General features: G+C 34.4%; 11 protein-coding genes across 11 annotated transcripts; 2 read left to right on the top strand and 9 right to left on the bottom strand.

The window, feature by feature from the left end:
- GCK72_019478 (uncharacterized protein) lies at positions 1 to 1,154 on the bottom strand (the record flags this gene model as incomplete). Its single annotated transcript, XM_003115529.1, has 5 exons — positions 1 to 137; positions 185 to 443; positions 493 to 693; positions 740 to 971; positions 1,030 to 1,154. 5 exons carry the CDS (start codon positions 1,152 to 1,154, stop codon positions 1 to 3), a joined length of 954 nt encoding a protein of 317 aa, XP_003115577.1.
- Positions 1,155 to 2,172: 1,018 nt separating this feature from the next.
- Positions 2,173 to 2,888, bottom strand: GCK72_019479 (uncharacterized protein; the record flags this gene model as incomplete). The annotated part of the gene is made up of 3 exons (XM_053733044.1): positions 2,173 to 2,280; positions 2,613 to 2,778; positions 2,881 to 2,888. The coding sequence occupies 3 exons, from the start codon at positions 2,886 to 2,888 to the stop codon at positions 2,173 to 2,175; spliced, it is 282 nt and encodes a 93-aa protein (XP_053581957.1).
- A 491-nt stretch (positions 2,889 to 3,379) lies between these two features.
- On the top strand, positions 3,380 to 3,742 carry GCK72_019480 (uncharacterized protein; the record flags this gene model as incomplete). Its single annotated transcript, XM_003115280.2, has 2 exons — positions 3,380 to 3,519; positions 3,586 to 3,742. 2 exons carry the CDS (start codon positions 3,380 to 3,382, stop codon positions 3,740 to 3,742), a joined length of 297 nt encoding a protein of 98 aa, XP_003115328.2.
- Positions 3,743 to 3,896: 154 nt separating this feature from the next.
- Positions 3,897 to 4,505, bottom strand: GCK72_019481 (uncharacterized protein; the record flags this gene model as incomplete). The annotated part of the gene is made up of 2 exons (XM_003115638.1): positions 3,897 to 4,219; positions 4,304 to 4,505. The coding sequence occupies 2 exons, from the start codon at positions 4,503 to 4,505 to the stop codon at positions 3,897 to 3,899; spliced, it is 525 nt and encodes a 174-aa protein (XP_003115686.1).
- A 2,427-nt stretch (positions 4,506 to 6,932) lies between these two features.
- GCK72_019482 (uncharacterized protein) lies at positions 6,933 to 8,428 on the top strand (the record flags this gene model as incomplete). Its single annotated transcript, XM_053733045.1, has 4 exons — positions 6,933 to 7,152; positions 7,481 to 7,970; positions 8,014 to 8,126; positions 8,172 to 8,428. 4 exons carry the CDS (start codon positions 6,933 to 6,935, stop codon positions 8,426 to 8,428), a joined length of 1,080 nt encoding a protein of 359 aa, XP_053581958.1.
- Positions 8,429 to 9,604: 1,176 nt separating this feature from the next.
- GCK72_019483 (uncharacterized protein) lies at positions 9,605 to 10,705 on the bottom strand (the record flags this gene model as incomplete). The annotated part of the gene is made up of 7 exons (XM_003115614.2): positions 9,605 to 9,703; positions 9,755 to 9,819; positions 9,866 to 10,061; positions 10,108 to 10,284; positions 10,329 to 10,482; positions 10,526 to 10,603; positions 10,656 to 10,705. The coding sequence occupies 7 exons, from the start codon at positions 10,703 to 10,705 to the stop codon at positions 9,605 to 9,607; spliced, it is 819 nt and encodes a 272-aa protein (XP_003115662.2).
- Positions 10,706 to 13,564: 2,859 nt separating this feature from the next.
- Positions 13,565 to 14,037, bottom strand: GCK72_019484 (uncharacterized protein; the record flags this gene model as incomplete). Its single annotated transcript, XM_053733046.1, has 3 exons — positions 13,565 to 13,768; positions 13,812 to 13,919; positions 13,969 to 14,037. The coding sequence occupies 3 exons, from the start codon at positions 14,035 to 14,037 to the stop codon at positions 13,565 to 13,567; spliced, it is 381 nt and encodes a 126-aa protein (XP_053581959.1).
- A 1,244-nt stretch (positions 14,038 to 15,281) lies between these two features.
- GCK72_019485 (uncharacterized protein) lies at positions 15,282 to 16,200 on the bottom strand (the record flags this gene model as incomplete). Its single annotated transcript, XM_053733047.1, has 4 exons — positions 15,282 to 15,512; positions 15,558 to 15,662; positions 15,711 to 15,760; positions 16,149 to 16,200. The coding sequence occupies 4 exons, from the start codon at positions 16,198 to 16,200 to the stop codon at positions 15,282 to 15,284; spliced, it is 438 nt and encodes a 145-aa protein (XP_053581960.1).
- A 1,612-nt stretch (positions 16,201 to 17,812) lies between these two features.
- On the bottom strand, positions 17,813 to 20,830 carry GCK72_019486 (uncharacterized protein; the record flags this gene model as incomplete). Its single annotated transcript, XM_053733048.1, has 8 exons — positions 17,813 to 18,046; positions 18,152 to 18,253; positions 18,303 to 18,658; positions 19,213 to 19,324; positions 19,442 to 19,797; positions 20,342 to 20,585; positions 20,629 to 20,730; positions 20,777 to 20,830. The coding sequence occupies 8 exons, from the start codon at positions 20,828 to 20,830 to the stop codon at positions 17,813 to 17,815; spliced, it is 1,560 nt and encodes a 519-aa protein (XP_053581961.1).
- Positions 20,831 to 21,579: 749 nt separating this feature from the next.
- On the bottom strand, positions 21,580 to 22,070 carry GCK72_019487 (uncharacterized protein; the record flags this gene model as incomplete). Its single annotated transcript, XM_053733049.1, has 3 exons — positions 21,580 to 21,840; positions 21,883 to 21,984; positions 22,029 to 22,070. The coding sequence occupies 3 exons, from the start codon at positions 22,068 to 22,070 to the stop codon at positions 21,580 to 21,582; spliced, it is 405 nt and encodes a 134-aa protein (XP_053581962.1).
- A 1,064-nt stretch (positions 22,071 to 23,134) lies between these two features.
- Positions 23,135 to 23,927, bottom strand: GCK72_019488 (uncharacterized protein; the record flags this gene model as incomplete). The annotated part of the gene is made up of 3 exons (XM_003115381.2): positions 23,135 to 23,353; positions 23,401 to 23,502; positions 23,676 to 23,927. The coding sequence occupies 3 exons, from the start codon at positions 23,925 to 23,927 to the stop codon at positions 23,135 to 23,137; spliced, it is 573 nt and encodes a 190-aa protein (XP_003115429.2).
- Between the last annotated feature and the right edge of the window lie 710 nt (positions 23,928 to 24,637).

The following is a 24,637-nucleotide window of genomic DNA, read 5'->3' on the forward strand; positions in this document are numbered from 1 at the left end:
TTACTGCCATCCTCCACCCGAGTTTGCCACCGAGAGTCCTGTAGATGGTTTGTGCACTAAAATCGAAGAAGATTGCTTCTTTTTCGGTTTTACGTTATCCCAGTTGCTTGCAATGAAAATGATACCATTGCAACAACCTGAATTAATTTAGAAATTAAAACGGAAATTGTCAAAGACAACTTACCACTAACCAACAGGCAGGCAGAATAAAATGGTCCGATTAACTTGAAAATCGAGAAACCGGTCAGCTCAACCACTCCAACACAAACACTCGGGACTGTCAGAAACAATAAAGATGACATTAGAATTCCAGTCGACGTTCTGTTAGCCTTTGCGTATCTATTAGTCCCTTGCTGAGTGCTCACTGAGTCCTTTGCTTTTGATACTAGGCGAAGTTTCAAGAATATTGTGATAGATAGTACCACTGCCATTAAACCAAGAATCTGAAATCATCAATTATTTTTAGAGCGAACTTTTGGTGAAGTTACCAACCATATTTGAGATTCCCCAATAATATCGGAATTCGTCGCTTACAAAACACCCAATAGTTCCACAATTCAAATGATGCTCTAGTTTTGTAGTATACCAATAGAGAAAATCATCGAAAAGAGCCAAAAAGACAGCCATGAGAATAACACCATTCGAGAAGTCTCCTTGATCCATTTTTCGGTATATTGAAGGGAAGAAAAGTGCCTAGATTAAATCATTTTGACACTTTAAGAATCTTTCAGACACTTACAATGTTCCTTCCCAACGCTATTCCTACAGTAATCGTTGCTGAAACTTTCAATTGTAGTGGCAATGGTTGCGCAGTAATCATTATATACAATGGATCGTAGTCTATTTCTTTATGGCTCCAGTTTATAGTCATATAGATGATATACGGAAGTTCTCCAATAGCCAGAAGGAAGTCTCCGAGAGATAGGAAAATTACGAGTCTCATGTGCATGTTTTTTCGTAGATCTCTTCTTCTGAACAACTTATGGTAAATTGTTTTAATTTTTGAAAAAAAAATAGATGTGCACTCACACTGCGAAAAGGTACAGTATGTACCCATTAATAGTCGCACATAGACCTTGAAAAGTCAAAATGAAGATATAAACTCCGAGAGTGATGTCATTTGACAAAGCACCGAGTTGTTTTGGAGGGGCCATTCTGATAAAAGGCTGAAACCAGACGACTGGAGGTTTATCAATCATAAACGTATAAACGAATTATGTTTCCGAGAACAGCAGAAAGAACAAGAACCTGATAGAAATCAGGTGAAAAGTGGGATGTTTTCTAATTGGCTCGCTGGTTCAAAAGAATTGCGTTCTGATAATCTACTTGAGCGGATGGAATCAAATGGTAAACGAAACAATTTCAACATTTGAGACCGAAAACGGTAACTTTAGAAATATCTTCCAGTTTTAAGAAGATCTTTCAGTTTCAATTTTATAATCGTAACAATCTTAACTCTCACGAGGCTACTATAGAAAACAGTAGAACCATCTATGGAACAATGAATAAAACGTGGGTGTTTTTAATCTAAAAAATATAATCACAAGCTTTCGGCAGGAAGTTATCCCCCTTCGTAATGATAATGAATTAGCGCGACCGATAACAACGGGAACTTCAAAACTTATGACGAATCTGGAAACATGCTCACAATCTGAAAAAAAGAAATGACAGTTTTGAGTATAACTAGAAGATCAATAAATCAAAAAAGACATTTTGATTCTTTAAGTGCAGTCTAGAAATTTTAAAACAGAGAACATCTGACCTCTTACGTCTTCTTCTACTTCTGACGGAGAATGAGCAACCTTCTTCAACAAAAAGACAAGGCGCACCGAAATGGAACAAATTCGCTCCAAACAGAATGATTTCAATTACGAAAAGCGAAAGAATATATTTTCTTAATCCAAAAAACAATTCAAAACCTGTGAGAAATTAGTGTGTTCCGTGTTTTCCATCGTATTTTGTTTTCATTTCTGATGATTAGATGTTCGCTTTCTCAGGACACCCGGAAATCATTCGTCTCGTCCACTCATTATTTGGTTACCTTTTCATTATTTAAAAGATTTATTTTATTCACACGACTAGTCAGAATTCGAGTGGGTGGAAAACAAAATTTATTAAAAATACAGTAGTTGATTTTTTGAACATTTTTGCAGAAATAAATAAAGAATGAATTCAGAAATCTTTTTCGACAAGAAGTACTCGATCAGTTCCATCGTCGGTGACAATCAGTGGATTTCCAGATGCATCGCATTCAGAAGCGAGGAGGGTTTCAGTGATGATCTGGAAATGAAACGTTTCAATAGTGTGATGATTCTTTAAACTACTGAAACCATAGCTGTTTCTAAAATTCTTCTAGGTTGGAATCCTTGATTTGTCCGTATCTTTGATAAATTCATTGGAAATTAGGAGTGCTACTCCTTCATCAGACCATAAAGTGATGTTTTCGAACGGAAGTTGTTCGATTCCATCCTTTTGTAATTGATTTTTGATGAAAGTTTTCTAATTTTCGAGCGAAAACATTACTTTATGGTCTGATGAAGGTGAAGTACTCCAAATTTCCAATGAGATCCTAAAATATCAGCCCAGTGGGTGACCTCATCCCACAAACTTACAGTGTATCCTCTCTTCTTCATGAGACACTGATTAGCCAGCGACGAAATTTCCGAAGCGATTCCAGAGCAATTGAACTCTTTCATTTTCTTTGCATCCTCCATTTTGGCCATCAACTTTGATGCAAGTCCGCGTCGTTGATGTTCCTTGGCGACACTCAAGATTTCTCTGAAATTAGTTTTTACTGGAATGAAGTCTGCTCTTTTATTTTCCTTAAACGCTAGGAAGTTTCTTTTTTCTGGAAATGTTGTTTCATTCACAAACTCTCACAGTGCCATCAGACAATTTTCCGAAAAATTTCTAATATTTTGACCAACTGTCTACTATCATATTTATTCTGACTTCTGATCCATTCCCAATTATTTTTTCTCGTCGATTCGATTTCATCCTGACATTTGTTATTGTGTTTTTTTTTCAAATCTACTATCATTTTGATGAACAAAAGTACACTATCACCACACATGACTAATATTCTTGTTTTGTCTCCCATTCCCCAATTCACGCGTCTTCTTCAGAATGGTCATCTGGAGATGTGACGTCATCTTGGGTGGAGAATGAAACTGATGACGAGTGAATTAAGATCTCTTCCAACTTGACTCAAAGTTCTCTAAAAGAACAGATCTGCTATGTGGGTCATGACTTTTTGATGTTTGGCAAACTTCAAAATGTGTCAGAGTTGCTTGGGCGAAGAGTCCGATGTTCAATTTCAATTTCAATTTGAAAAAAAGTGGGAGGCGAGAAAAACAAGTTTCAGCAAAAAAGTATAAATATGGAGAAGATTTCAAATCAAACAACAACAATTTCAGTTGGATTCAAAAACATGGCATCTCTGAAATTCTTGGCTATCTTTGCTATTCTTATAATCTGCTGTGCTATGCTTGGAGCAGCACAAGATGATATGGATACAGTGTAAGTTAGCACTTTGGAATGTATTCGAATCCTAATTGGTAATCATTAATCTATTTCTATTTTCAGTGGAGTTCGTGTGAAACGTCAATGGGGAGGATGGGGCGGACGTGGTATGTATGGAGGAGGTTGGGGACGCCCATATGGAGGATACGGTGGATGGGGAGGACGTGGATACGGAGGATGGGGTGGACGTGGAATGGGAGGATGGGGATGGGGACGTTAAACGACTCGACATCAGACAACTATGACGATTGGAAACTGCTCAATACGACTGCTAATAATCTCTTGATTCGAATTTTAATCGTGGTTTTTGTAAATAATAATTGCAACATTTTTTAAAATTGAATTTGGAATATCTTTTCCATAAAAAGAATCTGTTATGAACAATACTCCGTGATCTTATATTTGACAAGATTGGAACTCCTATGTTTTATCACAAACTCAAATTTAATAACTGAAATTGCAAATCGAGATGAGTTTGAAACGTACAGATGTAAAACTTGAACGATGTCTGGTCGAAGTTGGAAAAACTTTGCGTGAAGTTCCGTCAAAATTTTTCCGATTGCTCCAATTTCTTTTTTCTCTTCATTGCCGAACGTGAATTCGTCTCCGTGGTTTCCAGAGTCCCCAGCACCTTCGTGATCATTTTTTTCGTTTTTCCACAATGAAGACATTGCGCACGCGGCGATTTTTCTTGATTCTGCAAAACAAAGGTAAGAAGAAACTATGGTTTTTTGTTAGCTTTATCATAATTTCATTAAAATTTAAAAATAAATTATCTTACCTTTCTCGACCAACGCAAATGAGAATGGGATGTTCAGAGTTCTCTCGAATAGTTTATCCACGAATGGCTGAAAATTCTGCCGAGTCATACCACTTGCTCTGTTCAATGGCTCCTCGAGTAAGAAATGACTCATTAGAAATTCTGAGAGTTCGGAGGCATTTTCATTGGTGAGTGTGATGAATTCGTAGGTTTCTTCTGTCATTTTGTTGCAGAGACTACTGAAATGAAAAATAAAATCTTATTCTGTATTATTGTGGAGGTTTTAATATAAAAAACGATGAAAGTGAAAATGAAAAGAAAAGAAATTGAAAAATTTCTCACTAACTGAGTGATTCATAACTTTCTGTGAGAGCAACAAGGGCTCTTTGAGCATGTGCGTGTGAGGAAAAAGTGAAAACGACACACCAAAAAAGCGAGCAGATGTTGTATTTATATTTTGGAGTCTCTGCCAGACTTCACCGAGAAAATGAGAAAAAGAGGGCGGATGGATGAGACAAAACGGAAAGAGCACATATATTTCGGAGCTGAATTGAGAGATTTAGACAGAAAGAGAGGAGAAAAGAAATAAAGATGGAGAATTAGCTAGTGTGTTTCGGGTTCTTTAGGTTGGTTCAATGCAGAGAAAGAGGAAATTTGATTTCCGTTGTAAACGAAAAGTGCAAGAGTTCATTTGGGTTCAATGGACACTTTGAACGGATGAAAAAAGAGTTATGGTTGTTTGAACGAGAGAAATCGAGATGAAATGAGCAGGGATCCAAAGCAAATATGACAGAGTTCTCTGTCTAACGGAGTCAAAGAAACGAAAAGTTCAAACTACTGTCTCAGTAATAACTACAAAATATATAACCAAACACGAACTACACGACTATAAAGTAGTGGTCTTGATCTCCATAAAACCCTCACCGGTGTTTCAAATTAAACTTGAACTCTCCAAGTTTTCGACTCCTCTGAAAAATATGACAATGAAGAAATCTTCAAACCGATGCCTTTTGATTTATAATAAAAACTTTTGAACAACACGTGTCAAGGTTGGGTTTTTGGCAGGGGTGATTCTGAAAAAGAATAGACTCATTTGCAATTCAATAGCCTTGTATATAATAATTTATGAATCATAACATTTATATATCTCCTCCAGAAAAAGTAAACAAATAAACAAACCCGTTCATTTTTTTTTCAGGTAATGCACACATCAACTTGCCTATTCATACTTTTGATATTTCCTGTTACTTCATACCTTTTAACACCACAGATCAACCAAAAATAAATCGAAAGTCAAAATTTCGAAAACTTGAAAAAGTCAAAATTTCGTCAAGTCGTTCCCTTCAGGGCTGGGCAAATTATTTGTTTGATTATTTGAATTATTTGAAATTTGGGGTAAAAGTCAAATAAATTGCTTCAAACAATAATTTGAACTTATTTTTCAAATAAATTGTTTGACCAAATAATGTTTGACAAATTCAAATCAAACAAAATTGTTTGACCAAATTATTTGAAAATAAGACTTTCAGAACGGAAAATTTTGCAAAAATAGGGGTTTTCATTGATTTCCACGTTTTTAAAAATTAATTAACTGTTTTTTGTTGTTTTTACTGCTCTCGTTGACGAAAAAAGTTTTTTTGGAGTTGTTTGAAATTATTTGAAATTGCTTGATTATTTGAGAAAAAATTTCAAATAATGTTTGATAAAATAAATTATTTGAAAAACAAATTCAAATATTATTTGATCAAATAAATTGTTTGGAAAAAAATTTCAAACATTATTTGGTGAAACAATTTATTTGACCACTCAAACAATGCCCAGCCCTGGTTTCCTTTTATACGAACTTTTGGTCACATTCTACATTGTAGTCTTCTGAAATCGGAAAGGACTTCCCTGTCAAATTAAATTTAAACCAAAAATCACCCTTTTCTTGACTCATCACCGATAAGAAACTGTCAAAATGTTCTGAAAACGAAAAGAACAGAAAACAATTTTTAATAGCTATTGTAACCTTTGTTGCCAATTTAGTATGTCTGTCTGGTAATCTGCACACGCCACGTTTATAAAATTTCGGTGTGTCATTTAGCTGACCTCAACCAACAAAACAACAAACTTGGTACTCAGATATAATAAATTGTTTGATGGTTCCTTAGATTTGTTTCTTCTTTGAAAACTACTTTCAGATAAAATCTCATTGACTTTTTTAAATGTCTGACGGAACAACGAAAATTAAATTTTAAAAAAATTGACAAATATATAGCTTATTTTTAAATTTATTATGATCATGATTTGTTTCAAGTAGTTATTTACTAGAATTTATTTTTCATGATTTTCATGATTTTGCGTGTTTTCAAAAATGATATTCATCAACACTAAAACACTAATAACGTGACTTACAATATGTTTCTGAGTTTTATTGGTCATCATAATTTCTCCGAGGCATATCCGTTCGACCAAAGTCAATTCATTTCTCAAGTCTACAGTACTCTTATCGACCATCTATTGCTTGAAAGGAAGTCTCCACCTACAAAGAACCGCACCGTAAGTTCGTTCGGAGATTCTTATCTTTAAAAAAGGCAAACGATTTCTCAATTTCGGCTCATTCTTCTTCCATTTCCTGATTCGTTTTCATAATTTTTTCTTGATTCAAATGCTTGCGGTGATGAATCCGTCCACTTCAAATACAGTATTCCATCCCAGTTACATGCCAAAATTATCGGAAGAGAACTGTGCAGTTTGTGGAGATCAAGTAAAAAGTAGCAGGCTCGGATGTCCGGCTTGCCTCAGTTGTATGATATTCTTTCGAAGATCAGTTATAAAGAATGCAGAATATAAATGCCCAAGTAATAAGGATTGCCCTATTTTTCATGGTTTGTTTTACATTGTTATCAAAGAAAAACGCTTACGATGATACGTAATATCTTGACATCTTTGAAATTAATCATAACGAAAAACACTTCGGTTCAAGTTTTTCAGGACGATTAGGCTAACGCTGGCCACTTTCTACTACATTTCTTCCTAGAGTATGTGAACCTTCTACAGAAAGTTTCTGAAATTTCCGCAAAAAGTCGGCAGAAGGTTTCCAGAAAGTCGACAGCGCTTCTGAAAGTCGGGAGCATAAAGAAATTGTCGACAGTTGAATAGTGATACAATCTGGAAATATATAGCTCGAGAAACGTTTGTGACTTCGATTTTCAGAATACCGCTCCTCGTGTCGATATTGCCGATTCCAAAAATGCTTCTTGTCTGGTATGAAATCCTCTGCAGTTGTGACACGTGATAAGTTGGGACCTCGAAGTCCTACTCAAATACACTCCGATGTACCTAAAAATCTGATGGGTCCCTTGACTTATCTCCAACAGAAAATAATGGAAGAACATCAAGAACAGACTGAAGAACCAACGAGAAGAGCTACAGTATCCGATGTGAATCGAATGTTTAAATGGAGTTTCAACGATGCCGTCGAATGGGCTTCACAGTTTGAACCCTTCTTGAGGCTGACCAATGAGGAACAGAAGTGTGTAATTTCTGAATACGGATTCGCGTTTTTCATTATTGATCAAGGCGTGAAAAGTGCTAAAGATTGGAGGTCTGGGTACTGGATACTTCAAAATGCAACTTTTCTTCATGTAGATTACTTTCAAGGTCTAGAGAATATATCATGCGTAATAAATGAAGACAAAATCAGGTAGGTGATAAACCATAAAGATGTGGAAAAATACATGATTCAGATTTCATTCCGAGTTTGTTGCATATCTGGAAACATCGATTAAAAGACAAATTCAAATATTGCAAATTGATGAGTTCGAAATTGCAGCTTTAAAAACATTACTACTGTTTTCAAGTGAGTTAATCAAAAAACTTCAAAGTGGAAAGAGCGTAATTTCAGGTACCTTCCCAAAGAGAAACATATTCTCGGAATGCCAAGACAAAGTTGAGAATTTCAAAAATAAATGCTTGGAAGAGTTGATGACTTATTTGATGGAAAAGTATCCAACGAGCCATGAGACACGATTCGGAAAACTGATTTTGTTCATAGGCGACATCCGAGCAGCAATAAAGGTGGTTTACAATCAAACGAAAGTCTCAGATCTGTTTGATACATCAAAGTTTGATATGTTCGTTCGAAGTTTCTTCTTGTCTTGATTTTCATGTTTATCTTAAATTCTACGAGTTACATTTTTTTTGATGCCACCAATGAAGTATTGCGTAACCTGTATCTGTCGGTGTTTTTTGTCATTGCTTTGTGCATAAATTTGTTTTGAATTATCTTAATTTCTTTGTCTCGTTTCTGATTTCCCAGAAAAATGTTTTTTTCCACGTTTTCGTCACTTCCCATTCTAAACTGTTTCGATGAATATCTCGGTTTTTGTTTATGCGATATGGTACATCCTATCATACATCCATATCAGATTCGGAACCAGATCGGATTCACTTCGGGAAAGTGTATGCAGATGTTTGAACGGCATAACCGTTGTAACACGGGAACGTCTTTGAACAAGTTGTTTTGATGGTTATCCTGAGTAAATGCCTTGGTTTTTTTCTGGCAAACGGACAATATCAGATTTAAAATAAAAACTATTTTTTATAAATTATGTTTCAAATATTCTCGATTCGCTTTTATTTGAAAACCAGAATAGAACAGATAAAAATAACAAATTTTTATTATGCTAGAATTTATTTATGCATTTTTTCAACGACAATTCCGAATTGTTTTCTGGTTTATCAATACATGTAGGTTTTGGAAACATTATCAGATTTTTGAGCTCATGAGATCTGTTACGCTATTAAAAGTCATCAAACCATGTCAAACAAGATGGAAACCCAATTTTCGGAAATGTTTTCTCTTAATCAACAAAGTTCAAATGCAGATGTTCTTTGAAAAATAAATAGTTGACGAATGAATATAAAGAGAAATTTTTCGGAGATTCTCGGATTTCATACCGTATTAGTCGACGGATAGAAACTATGAAAACGAAACAATTGGTAGAATTGGTTCTGGGTAAGTAATCAGCCACGTTTTGAGAATGCATCTGAAATATATTGGAGAAGAAAAACAGTTTACGATTATTATTGAAAGATAAATTTGTTTGGAAAAACTTCTAACGACTACTTGTAAACTTTAGAAAAATATCCGCAAATAATTTACATTACAAAACAGATATTTAAAAGTTTTTCACCCGTTCATCACTTTTAATGTCATTCGGTTCAGATCAAAACTCAATTATCGAATGTATTCGAACTTTAAAGTTGATCTTTATCGAACAATCTGTTCCCGAAGTATTTCTTTCAAATGATCGAAATCTACAAAACGAACAAAAGCTATTTGGAATGAGACCATTGTTGTTTCAGATAAGTGAAATAAGCCTCGTCCTTGATTTGTACTTCAGCATTTAGTTTAACTGTTTTTTCGTGATGAATCTGAAATAACAAACTGATGGTCTTTTCTAAAAAAAAGCTATTAATTCTTACTCTCTTTATCACTCTCGACATCACAAAAATCACTACAATTGCATATACTGGAACACATTGAATCACTGAAAAAAAAACATCATGTTCTGCAATTCCATTAATACAACTCACATTCGAATAATCCGAAATATGTACTATCTGTTTTTACGATACGAAGCATATCCATAATTAAAAGGCTCATGAAATAGATAACCATGAAAACAAAATCCAGAGATGTGAAACTCAATAAGATTGGAATCAGAGTTTTGTTTTCTTCAATCTGATATTTCTGACTTAAATTTGTCACTGCGTTGGTTGTACGAAGAGTCTGGATTCAACACAAATAATAGAACTCAAAAAATGTGAACGCTCACCATGTTGATATTATACAATCTGTAGCACTGGGCGAAAGAAAAGATATTAGACGTTATAGTCACAATTTCAACAATTGTCGAGAAATTCTTCCGGCTATAAAACATGCAGTACACAGGGCGGTCTGGTAAGTCACCGCCGAAAAATAAGAAAAAAAAAATCAACAAACTGAGCAGTATCTGAAAAACTATAGATTTTAGAATTCAGATAAACACAAAAGTACCTGTGACCCAACAAGAAAAACTCCATATTTAGACTTTCTATTTTCGTATTTTCTAGATAAATTTGTCGCAATGGTCCTTTCGATTGCCATGAATACAGTTGTGAAACTAGAACAATATACTCCAAAAGTGAATAAACTACGAGATACGACGCATCTGAAAATATGATTGCTGGTTGAATTGATACAGAAGAACTTACATCCCGAAGAATTGTCGTTTATCACAAACTGGTAGCGGAGCCAACCACAAATATAAATCCGACGAATGTTGAATAATTCTGAAATTCAAAATTGTTTTCGAAAAGAAGACAACTATTGACAGCAACTCACCTTCCGATACAATGCAATAAAATGGAGAAACAGTGGACAGCAATTATCATTTTAATATTTATATGGTAATATGAATCTTTTATAACCTTTCGCAATGTTATAACTAAAATGGGAACTGATATGCAAGACAAAATCAACATAAGTAATTCTGAAGCATGAAGGAAGATCGAGTTCTGTACATCCAACACTAATCTTTCATCGCATCCACTGGAATTGGGGGTTGACATCAGAATGTCTGTAAAAGAACATTTTCAGTTCTACGAGAATTTCTAAAGAAGTTTTGATTTATGAAAAAAAAACAGGAAACGAGTAAACAAAGAGTACGAGATATGATAGTTCGGGTTCAATGGAATTGATTTTTATAGAAGGAAAAAAGTGAGTAGAGCGTGAAAATAAAGCGAATAAAAGAGATTAGTATTTCAGAGAATTTTGTGATTTAGAGAAGACAAGTCAGAAAAGAGGGATGCGAATCACGGAAAACCAGCCAAATGAAAGAGTATGATTCAGGGTTTCAGGGAATTGTGAATCAGAGAATACAAACGTGGAAGTCGTCCTGATCGATGAAACTGTTAAACGAAATTTCTTCATAGACAATTAAATAAATATAAATGAATATATATAATGTAATTCAGAGTTATTTCCAATTTCCTGTTTATCTGTCATTACCACAAAAACAGTATGGTACTGGCTGTTTCAGTTGTCTATGATTATAACATATTATTGGAGCTCAATGACAATATCATAACTTTTTAACAAATATTTTGAAGTGAATAACATCAAAAATTGGAAAATAAAAACTGTCCAACCAAACGATCAAAACTTCTAAAATGCACCGCATCGAACAAGTGGACTTAATAGACATAAATACAATCAAAAGTGAGAAAATATAAGTAATTGGAGTGAAATACTCAAAACAGAACGGTGATTACACCAATAACATAAATACCAGACTGACACGTTTTTATTAGATAAATCGAGTCTACAAAAAATTGGTTCCTGGAAAGACGACGGAAATTATATTGTTCCAGAAGGACAGCAGTTTGTGTTAAAGGCTGGATACACTGTACTCATATTTTTATATGTTTGGTTGAGAATGCAGACCAATTCATCGAAAAATGAACAATTTTAGAATGAAAAAAAAACTCATCAGTGTTTCAAAAACTTTTGTACCCGAACTATGTTTCGTCGGTTCACGTAACCATGAAGTATCAGAAAGATACATGACTGACTAAGAGATTTTCCAGATCAGTGCGCTAATTGGTTGGAAAACAGAGAACTGTTGTCTGGCTTTCAGTTATGATTTGATAAGTCATCTTGGATTACTCATGGTGTCCAATTCCACGACTATCAGAATTCCAACTATTGATTTTGATGGTATCTAATTTTGAAATTTTTTAGTGACTGTGAGGTCATTCAAGTAATCCAAAGCGGATCAAGATTTGACGAGTTGAAGTGTTCAAAAAATCAGAAATCAGACTTCGGAAACAGAAAGAAATACTCATTTTATAAAGAGCTCAAGATTTTTAAGATTGAGACTGTAGAACTTTTCAAAAAGGGGAAAACAATTTTGTGTATTCCAAATTAAACTTATGAACATGTTTCTGCTTACTTCAAGGCAATCTCTTTCCTGATTTCAATATTTCTATGATGTTCAGTCGTTTCACATCAACACAAAAACAAACTCGAGGCCGTACATTGGAAACGTCAAAGTTTAGTATCCTTCACATTGAGAGAATAGATAGACAGAGAGTATCAGGCGCTGAACTTTAAATCTTGATTCCATTTCTTCATACGAAACGGTTTTTTTCAAACGATTTTCGGAGTCGACATCTTCAAATATCAACAACACCTCGACGCGCAAATGTTTATTTGAAACAAATTCATTTTTCTTGAAAAGTTTTATTCGAGCACTAATGGGATCCATGATATAATGTATGAGAATAAATACATATAGAAAGATTTTAACATTCTTCACTTGTGAAATTTTTAAATTGATCTTTTAATTTTCTGTTCAGATAAGATCTCGATTTGCTAGGAGACGAAGAAAAGAGATTCGAGATCCGCCGACGAAATTGATTCCTGTTTCTAATGTTCAAGAATACAGAAAACCGCAGCAGTTAGAAGACCGATTTTCAATGAGAAAATTGTTCTCTAAAATTCGACGAAAGCAAAAAAGTATAAAATTTCAAATATTATTCACTTCCACAAAGCGTATTAAGAAAACGAGGTGAAGTGAAGTGCGAGATAATATCTTTGACATTTTCAGTTTTAGAAAACAATAGGGCTAGAGAATACGTGCCATCCGACGAGGATTTGTTATCTCTTGAGAACTGGAAACTGAGAGCTTCATAGATTTTGTTCCGAGAAAAACATTCTCTATGAATCAACTAATTTGATACCGATGAAAATAGTAAGCTTCAAAACTTGATAGAAAAGGAAAAACGCGGAAAATTTATAATACACTTTCCTTATTTTCTGCACCAAAACCTCCTGAGTCTTAATTTTATACAGAAAATGCGAATAACATTCGTACACCCAATATTCGAAGAATGAAAACGTTTCTCAAGAAAATTAGGTCCATTGATTGTGAATAAATTGGAAATAGGCGTCTTCTGACACTTGTATTTTCCTTTCCACTCTGTTCAGACGCTCGACTCGTTGCTGGAAAACGGAAAAACAAGAAATTCAGTTTTTTGATTTTATTTTAGTTATGATTTTCAATATTCACAATATCTCTTGATTTGATAGAAATGAATTATGATTATTGTTCCAGTTAGGGATATTCAACGATCAAAACATAGAAGATAACTCACTTTTTTTGAGAATCGGTAGATGTAAGCAGGCATTATCAGAGAATATAATGGAACGAAATAAATCACTAAAAACAATTTTTGTTGATTTCTTGGGTCTCATTCACCTTCGAAAAGAGCATAATATTCTGCGTGATCCATATGTTTTCCAATCAAATGAAATGGGATTCCCATCGTGAAATAAATGAGAATAAATATAAAATCGCATTTTGTAAATGCTCGTAATATTCTTACGACGTTCAGATTCTCTTCAATTTGATACTTTTGACTCAAATTGTTTGCACTATCACCCACTCGAATCTTCTGAGATTTAAATTTGGTTTTTAGAACTTATACTAGTACTTACTCTATTGATTTTGAAAAGTCTTCCAAATTGGAAAAATGCCAGAAAGTTCGATAAAATTGCCACTGTTTCAGGTACAATAACATAATAAGGATCGGAAGATTGACTGCCCTAAAAACATTTTTGTGATGTCCAATACTCTCTCAACAGTCATACTTACCGAGCAAAATTCTTGAGCATTTTCAAAATCGAATTTATAAAAAATTGCGAATGTTGTCGCGGCACCCATGAAAATCTGTCCGAGTATCAACGAAAATCCTAATATTTTTTGTCGATTTTCGTATTTCTTATAGCTTTTCGTGGCGATTGTTCGTTCAATTACCATAAAAACTGTAGAATAGCTAGCACAAAATAATCCGAAAATGTATGGAATTCGGGTGAAGAGACATCTGAAATCGTGTCAAATAGGGTGAGACAGACATGTGAAAAATTGAGATCACCTTTTGATGCTGGGCACTTTTTCGCAGACAGGAATATTTGAAAAATAGAGAAATAAATCGGATCCATGTTGGAAAACTCTGGAATAAGGTCACATTCACTCCAAATTTATTTTCGAAAACCCACCTAGCTACACAATGAATAATCAGACAAAGGCAATGAAATGCAGATATTAATCGAATATTAAAATGAAAAAGTTCAGAATTTTTGCATCTTTGAAACATATGAAACAGTACAGGAATTGACACAGTGGATAAAATTAACATTGAAATCTCTACTACTCTCAAAACATTCGAATTCGAAATCTTCTCAACTAATTCCTCGTCACATGTCATTTTTGTCAAGAAGGAGTCGTAGAAAAACAAAAAAGGAAACTGAAAAATAATTGAAATTTTCTTTCTTATCCACTCAGATTTCTTAGGATACTTCAAATTTTGTATTCTGCTTAGAGGAGAAAAAAATCTTCGGTTGTTATCGAATATCCCCAAAAGCTAGAAGAAAAAGGGAATAATCAAGTGAGAATACCTAAAATATCACATCTATTCATACTGAACAACTTGAAGGATTAGCATTTTCTGACGTCTGAGGTGCTTGTGACGGATGCTTTCTTCAAACAATACATGTTATTTGTTTGAGTTTTTGAAACTTAATTTCAGGGATTATGAGCTGTGGCTATGAGTGTTTGATTTCAGGAAATTACACATTTTGCAGTGGTCTTGCATTAGTTTGAATGTTTGATAGTTTAGTTCACAGACAAAAACCAAAAAATCATAAATGTTTTAGAAATATTTGGTGAATTTTGGTGAGAACAGGAACACAAACATTAATCAAATTCTATTCAAAGTTAGAGGAGGAACAAACAATCTAGTTTTGTTCTGATCGAACTATTTTTCACATAAAAAGTATTTGGATAGATATGATGAAGTCTCAATAAACTAAGTTCAGTTTAATTATTTATTTTTTGTTGTTTGGTGGATTAATACTGAACGTTAATATCAGCTTTCATTGATTCACATCATCAATAAATTTAAAAAATCAAGTGGCGTTGGGGGTATACTTGCTAGTTGAAAGCGGTGCAACTCCCTTCTTTCCTATCAAAACTTTACAAATAATAATTGCTTCGACAACGAATCCAAAGTTTTTGCAAAGAGCACTCAATGGACCAACAGTTTCAAAATTAACTGCTGGGAAATGAGCAAAGAGAAAAGATGGAAGTAGATCAAATGTGAAGATGATAACTGTGTCTAGAAGTGATATTTTGGTGGCCTGAAAAGAGAAAACGAGTTATTTTGATGAGTTGTTGGTCTATACCCTAGAAATTCTCTTGTTTTGTTGCTGAACTTTAGTACAATAATTCCAAATGTACAATCGAAAACAGAGGAATGCTGAAACAGTTCCGATTGAGAAGTAGCCAATCTGAAACTTAATACTTATGTATAACTCCTTCAAAAGAAAATATTCTACCTGTTCAAACCATAACCAATAGTTATGATAACACTTATTCACTGTACATCCTAAATGAATACAACTGTTCGGAACATCCAATACGAAATCACAAAGAATCAGTAGGATGAATTGCTCGAATAATGTATAAAAGAATATGAATAGTAGAATAGCATGTGTGGCAATTTTTGAACGGTGTTTGTGATAATGAATTGGAAAATAAGTAGCCAACACTCTATCAAAAGTGATAAAGAATACTAGAAAAACTCTAATCGATCCCAAATTGAAAGTGGGCCAAGAGATGAAAAATGATAAGTTTTTGACGACAATATCAGGAGAAATCACTCGGATTAGCAAATAGGTCAAGTTGAGAGAATCTGAAATAAGAAGAATGAATCAATAGAAATGAAAATCGATGATTTTCACTAAAAGTTTCCAGTTATTCAGTCAATGACTTACTTGCAAAAGCATACATGGCATCCACAACGAATCTGGAGTATATCAACGACATTTCTGGCTTTTTCTGAACTTTTTTTAGAAAAAATATTGCTGAGAGTATGCATACATTCAATAAAAACGTAATTTCCGATAAAACCAAGGCAATCGATGCTGTGATAATCCCCCATATCAACATGATGAAATACTGAGAATGTCAAAAATGTATATCATGGGAAACTAGATAATGATGTAAAAGTTTTCTCTTGTTTCCACTTCATCAGGTACGCATGCGCTCACATATTAACAGAATGTGGGAGTACGTACTCGAGTACAGAAGTAAAAAAATCGAAGAAAACTCAGAAAATTTTCACGTAAGTCTGACTAAAAATCTTTGAGAAAGTGAAGAGAAAACATCATTCATTGCGAAAAATGAATTATGGTAATTATAAAACATGAATAGTGGGAACTACTACAGTCACTTCTTTTCTATCCTTCAGAACTCCGAAAGTTATCACGGATTCGATCACAAATCCAATACTTCTGCAAAGGGAATTTAGAGGGCCAACGGATTGAAATGTGACTTCTGGAAAGTGAGTCATAAGGAAGACTGGAAGTAGGCAAAAGACAAAAAAGATAAATGAGTCGAGAAGAGATATTAGAGTAGCCTGGAAATAAATAATAAAGATAATTAGTTAAAGTAACGAATGTAAAAACTGGAACGATGTATCAAAACTTACTCTTGATAGCAGTTCGTTACTTGCTGTTTGAGAACAATGATTCCAAATGAACAATCGAAAACATAAAATAATAGAGAGAGTTCCAACACTAAAGTTCATCAACTGCAAATCCAAATTGTTTATTTTTAGTGATAGTTCTCAATACGTTACAAACCTGTTCATACCATTTCCAATAATCAAGATAGCATTCGTTAACTATACAATTGAAACTTCTACACTCGAGTGGAATATCTATGACAAAAGTGCATATTCCAAAAAGAACGTATTGCTCAAAAAGCACATATACAAAAATAAAAATAGAAAGGACAAATAGTGAAACTTTTGATCTGTGCAGATGATAAAAAATTGGAACAAAAGTAGCAAGAATTCTGTCTACAGTTATAAAGAGGGCGACCCAAGAACGGAAACTTCCGAGTACAAAATGTGGCCAACCGATGTAAAAAGACAAGTTTTTAAAAACGAGATCCGGAGAAATGATACGAATTAAGTAGTATGCGAGATGAATCGACGCTGAAAATTTCTTTGAATACCTAAATGTTCCGAGGAAGAACTAACTATCCAGTGAGAAAAATACGTCGATTGCAAACCTGAAGTAGATCAGTATAAGGCTAGAATTTTTGAAAATTTTAGATTTCCAAAATACAATGAGAAGAAAATAACAATTGAATAAAACAGTACAGAAAGAAAAAATGAGAGCAGACAAGGCAACTGTTAGTGCAAAGTTGATCATTGTTCTATCTGAATATTCAGACAAATGACGAAATGCAAATTGCTTTGAGAGGTAGTCGCTCGTTTCATTATTTGTCTCGTTATCATACGAAGAACCGAACTTGTATCAGCGAGTAATTTCCTTCTCATTTTTTGTTGTAGACTATGAGACATGTACAATAATTACAACGCGAGATTATTATTTAGGTTTTTATTAAGAAACACTTGGAAGTTGAGTATTTACAAAACAATGCGAGACGTTCTACTGTTGGAAGCAGGTACTACTTCCTGGTTTTTCCCTACTAAAACTCTACAAGTTATAATAGATTCAATAACAAATCCAAGACTTTTACAAAGAGCGCTCAGAGGTCCGACAGATCGGAAGTTGATTTCCGGGAAATTGGCCATCAGAAAAATTGGGAGTAGATCAAATGCAAAGATAATGAACGAGTCGAGGAGGGAGATGCGAGTGGCCTGAAAACATTGAATATTAAGATGACAGATGTCCGTTTAGTACATATATCCTGATCAAATGTAAATATGCAAACAACCGAACACCGAACAAAGTTAGAAACTCACTCTTGATATAACTTTATTACTGGTTGTATGAGAGCAATTGTTCCAGACGAACAAACGAAAACATAGGACAATAGATAAAGTTCCAACACATACATGCATCACCTGGAAGTTTGGATCTCCTATTTAATAAGTTCCTCTCAATCTCTCAAACCTGTTCATACCACTTCCAGTAATCGTGATAACATTTATTGACGGTGCAACTGAAATTGCTGCATTCAATTGGTATATCTATGATAAAATTGCAAATTTCAAAAAGCACGTATTGCTCGAAAAGAACATACGCAAGAATGAAAATAGGAATAGCAAGAAATGGAACTTTTGATCTGTGGAGATGATAGAATATTGGAATGCAAGTAGCCAAGACTCTATCTGTAGTTATGAAAAGAACAGCCCATGATCGGAAACTTCCGAATATGTAGTTTGGCCAGGCGATATAAAATGCCAAGTTTTTGACGGCAAGGTCTGGAGAGACAACGCGAACCAGATAGTAAGCGAGATGAACAGATGCTAAAAATCGATTAGAAACTATTAATTCAAACTAAAACTGACTGTCGAACGAGTAGAATAAATCAATAGCAAATCGGAAGTAGATTAAAAGAAGACCAGAGTTTTTTGGAATTTTTGACTTCCAGAATACAATATAAAGAAGATTTAAATTGAGTAGAACATTGCAGAAAGCAAATATAAGAGCAGATAGAGAGACTGTTGTCACAATGTTGATCATCTCTAGAATAACAACTTCTCAGACAAAATATTCAGACTAGTAACGAGAAAGAAAAGGGTTAGTCACTGGGCCCGTTGTTTTGTTCTTAACACTTCGATGAGTTTATTTCCTTTTTCTTGAAGTCCGAACTATGAGATATTAGACTACAACTGAAATACGAAAGACATCATAGTAAAGTCAAAGAACATTTTATTTCGGAAAAGTCACATAACAACAGGCAAGTTAGTAGGTGATGTTCGGCTTATAGAGGTTGGAGCCACTTTTTTGTTTCCTCCCATCAATACGTGGCAAATAATAGTGGATTCAATGACGAAACCTAAACTTTTGCATAGAGAACCCAAGGGTCCAACTGTGGTTGTGTTATATTGGGGCCATTGAGCAGTCAGAAATACTGGGAAAAAGTCGAAAGCAAATATAATGAAGGAGTCGAGGAGGGAGATTCGAGTGGCCTGTAAACAGTTGAATTAATGAATGAACATTATTATTATTGATAAGAACCCGACGAAAGAATACATTATCTGAAAACCGACTGCATTCTTACCAAGATTTTATTTGGAATGAATCACCTGCTGATACCATTTCCAGTAATCGTGATAGCATGTGCCCACGGCACATCTGAATATGGTACAATCAAGTGGAACATCCAATTCAAAACTGCACAAAACTAATAAAATATAATACTCGAAAACTGTATAACTCAAAATGAAAAGAAAAAATGCTAGAGTAGGGATTTTCGATCGGTTATTATGGTAGGAAATAGGTGCACACGTCGCAAGAACTCTATCCAAACCAATAAAAAATACAATCCAACAACGCATAGTTCCCAAATTGAAGTTAGGCCAAGCTATGTAAAATGCAAGGTTTTTAATGACAATTGTTGGATCAACAAGTCGAATCAAAAAGTAACCCAAGTAAGTTGTGGCTGAAAATTCGAGAAGTTAACAGTTTAGAGAAATAACTGATTGAACGAACTATCGAGTGAGTAGAACATATCCACCACGAATCGACAATAAATCAATGTCCAATCTGCTTTTTTCGGAACTTTTTTCAAACAGAAAATTGATAAAATCAAGTAGAAGTTCAGTAAAACATTTGATAGCGATAGTATGAACGCAGAAATACCAACGGTGTTGATAATATTTATCATCTTCTCAAATTTTGATATGAATGACGAAAGAAAGAACAAAAAATGTGACACTGACTGATTTCCTTGTTATTCTTTTCACACTCTGATGAGTTTATTTCCGTTGCTGCAGACTATGAGGCATATAGAGAGAAGACTACAATACATTTTCAGGGCAAAACTAATCAGAATCCCCCACGTGAAAAACCTGTGAGGCGTGTCTTTCTAAGATGATCAGAATGGTGAAAACGAGGTATTAATTAGAGTTTGTAAAGTGTTCCAATATCAGATTGCAAGTTCCCAATTTTAGATCCTGATAAATTATTAGAAGTTACAATTCAACTCCCGCCGCTCGGTTTCACTTGGACAAGTGACAGTGACTTTCCATTATTTGCGTCCGGTTCATTTTTCAATTTCAATGCTCGAATCACGAGATATCCTTCCAACGCGTATCCACCCATTTTTGTAAAAGCTAATATCGGACCGACGTCTTCAAAGTGTACTGTATCAAACTTTGACATAATCACTACCGGTGCTACGTCGAATGAGAAAATAATGAATGCGTCAATCAGAGCGAGTCGATTAGCCTAAAAAACGTGACTTCAGATACGATGAGACATCATGATTCACTCTAGTCAGATCTTTGTTTTCTGCAACATCTGAGCACTTGTTCCAAATGAATAATTTTATCACGAGAAGAAGAGATAGCAATGCAATTAGACCATGCACAATCTGAAGCACACTGTTGAAGTCATGCGTTATATACCCTGTTACTTACCATCTCGTATCCCAAAAAATAACTCAAATAACACATGTTTCCCAAGCAGTCCATAGTGATACAACCGGGTGGAACATTAAGTTTATTGCTACAAATCACCCAAAAAATCAGATTTTCAATTCCAGAATAACTGAACACCAAGACAATAATCGGAATGTTTGATATTGTTTGTCGATTATTGTGATATGATACTGGAAAGAAAACTGCAAATGTACGGTCCAGTGTAATGATTGTCACAAGAAAAGCACGTATGCTCAATAGATTCACCAAAGGCCAGACGATATGGAAAATGAAAAAGGAATGGGAATCCACAAAGACATGAAATCTAGAAAACTTGATAAAAGCTATAAAAAGCATAATAATATCTAAAAAACTATTGTCTAAATGAGTCAGAAACGTTTGATTCTTACTTCCAAAACTCAAAAACAAGTCGACGAAAAACCTGACATAGAACAGTGTCAGACTGGATGATTTTCTCAGTTTCTTTGATCTGAATTATAAGTTATTCTTTATGAAACAAAAAAAGTTCTCTTACATGAACAAGTCAGAAAGAAGCTTGAAATAAATGTAGAATGATAGGAATGCAAGTACAGTTGAGATAACAGAAACACTGATAACCACCCAGTACATTCAGAAAAAGAGAGGAATTCTAAGAAATTGTGTTTTCCAGAAAATTATTGTTTTCTGTTTTCAAAACGAAAAATCCTTAATTAGAAAACGTCTTCTTGGATTTTTTCAAGGAACCTTTTTTTGAGTAATCAGGAACACAACAAAATACCAAGAATCAAGAAGAGATTTATTACTTAAATTTCAATCGCTATTGCAGAATTACTTGGTTTCACTCTTGACAACGATTTTCCAGTGGCACCCACTTGTGTTCCGTTGATTCTTCCCAAAGCACGAATCACTAAACACCCCTCCAAGGCATATCCACTCATTTTACTCAACGCTAACACCGGACCAGTGTCTTCCAACTTTCCTGTGTGTAGTTTCGTCATAAGTACAGCTGGAACAATATCGAAAAGTAATGTTATCAAGGCATCAAGGAGAGCAAGACGATTTGCCTGAAATAAACAACTTTTCTGGCTTTTTGAAAATTAATGTACTCTTGTCAAGCTTTCACTCTTTGCAGACTTTGAACATTTGTTCCAAATAAGAAGTTTTACAGCAAGAAGTAATGATAGCAAAGCTATAACTACGTGGCTTATCTGAAAGAGTAACGAATTAGTGATTTTTTTCTTTAAAAGCTAACCAATTCATAGGTCAGAAAGTACTGAATAAAGCACGGATTCATATAACACCAAAAATTAATGCATCCCGTCGGTACAATAAGTTCAAACTCGCAAACTATCCAGAGTAGATAGTTTTCGAAAGCGGTGTATCCGATTAAAATAATAAAGATAATGAAAATGGGAATTTTGTTCCGGTTATTGTGGTGAAATACTGGCAGAAAAACTGCGAATGTCCTGTCAGCAGTGATTATAAAAACTAAAAGAGCTCTCATGCTGATGAGGTTTGCTGAAGGCCAAGTGACGTAAAAAGAGATGACTGGATAAGAATCCAAAAAAGTCGAGAAATGTGAGAGGTTAAAAAACATGAACAGAAGTACGATAAGAGCTGAAAACGAGTTGTTAAGTTTATTTCTTGTAGCTGATGAAATGTACTTATGAAACTTAGCAATCCATCGAGTGCAAATCTTATGTAGAATAATGTTAAGCTGGTTGATTTCTTGATATATTTCGATCTGAATTGATTATTACTCACTTTTTTGGACAAGAAAAGGTCTTACATAAAGATTTTGTAAAGAAGAACCCAATTGATAATTGAAGTAATAAATGCAAATACAGCAGCAATTATTGCGATCACCACAGCTATCGTCGCCATTTCTTTTGCTTTCTGAGTGTCTGGAGTTTGTTTTCCAAAGTTATTTTTCGCTTCCGGGAAAAATACTAAACTGATCAGTTTCTGTAGGCAGGATGAACAAAACACAGAGAAAACAAATTTCGGTGAAGTTATTACTCAGATATTTTTGGGCAAGGGTGGAACAACGAAGCGTTCAATTCAGTCATGTGGCCCATGAATTGGGCACAGTGCTCACAAATAGGGCCATAGGCACCACATGGGCACCAGGTAGACACGAGTTGAGAAAACACGCACTACCACTTACTACGATATTTAAATGTATTATGGAAAAGAAAAAAAAACTTAACCAGAGTGCTGAAAAAACTTTTCACATTTTTTTTCAGGTTGGAACTTTCGCGACCTTTGGAACAGACGAATTTCAGTGAAAACTGTGTTGTATTGAAAAAAAGATTGCAGGAAAAGTGGAAAGACAAATTTTGGGAAACCAGTTATAAATTAAAAACATGAACTCCCATTTGTCACTGATACAATATCATTCGACCTTTTCAGTGCTCCCCGGACAAGATATCCTTCCAAAGCGTATCCACCCATTTTACACACTAATATCAATGACCCGAATTCTGCAGCGATGTTGGCAAACTTGACAGTAACTCCCGCGGGCAGAATATCAAATATTATTATGATGATTGTGTCGATGAGAGCAAAATAATTTGCCTAAAAACTATGTATAGCCCGATATTTTATTAAAACTTTTGACTAACTCTTTCAAGATCTTTGCTTTTCGAGCCGCTCACACAGTGGTTCCAGATGAAAAGTTTGATTGCAAGAAATAAAGAAGAAATAGCGATGATGGCGTGAGAAACCTGAAAATTGATTTAATTCTTCCATGTCTAGTAATACGTCCAAGTTCTAAAACATGGAACTATCATCCTTTGGTGTTTTCTTTTTTGACATAAATTATTTGATCATCAAGTCCAATTAGATCACCGGAGTTCAGTTTGATGACTCGATCTACAAAGCACAAAGTTCAACTTACCACTTCAAAACTCAATGCATAATTAATGTAACATCTGTTCATTTGACATGTGAATATAACACAACCTGCTGGAATATTCACTTCGAATTGACAGATAATCCATAAAACAATGTTATTGACTATCGGCCAACTCAGCGGAATAAAACTAAGATAGGAATTGGGTAGTCTCCGTCGAAAGTTGTGATAAGTGATTGGAAAATAAACAGCAAGAGTTCGATCGAATGAAATGACGATAACCAGAATGGCTCGCATGTTAAAAAAATTCATCGTGGACCAAGAAACATAAAATAGAAATACAACGGGAGCAAGGAAAATATCAAAGTTGAGAAACATGATAAGACTAAACATAGAAATGATTGCATCTGAAATTTAAATGATGGAATAAACAATGAGATATCTGAAATTTACTTTGAATTCCAAGAAGACCATCTATAACAAATCTAACATAGAAAAGCGACAAACTGGATGACTTGTTCAGTTGTTTTGATCTGAAACTGTAGTTTTCTAGTTTCGATCTTTTAGAAAACTTGAAAATCTCACATGAAGATTTTATTAATTAGATCGAAATTGATAAAAACTGTAAGAATTGCAAAAACAACAGATAAAACTGATACGATGACAGCAATGAGCGGCATAACCGAAGTTGGTGGAATGCTTTGAATACTCTGTCACTGAAGTATGGTGTTCCTTTTTTGAAATCTGGCTAATTAGAATTTTCGATGCGGGAAGCGTCAGCAAATGTAATGAGATTTTAAAAAACCAGAACGGTCACAGTTGAGTCATTCGAAAGAAGAATTAATGTGTTTTGATAACTATTTCAGAGGAGCGTAGGCATATTTTTCCGAATATGGAATCATTCGGCCGAACAGAATGCTTTGAACTCTGTCGCCAGAATTCACGCTTTGAGAAGCAAAATATCAAGTTTTCTGGGTAACAAAAAGCTGGAGATTCATTGAAACTTA

Source organism: Caenorhabditis remanei, chromosome V (assembly GCF_010183535.1).
Source record: "Caenorhabditis remanei strain PX506 chromosome V, whole genome shotgun sequence".
In the NCBI taxonomy this organism is placed as follows: domain Eukaryota; kingdom Metazoa; phylum Nematoda; class Chromadorea; order Rhabditida; family Rhabditidae; genus Caenorhabditis; species Caenorhabditis remanei.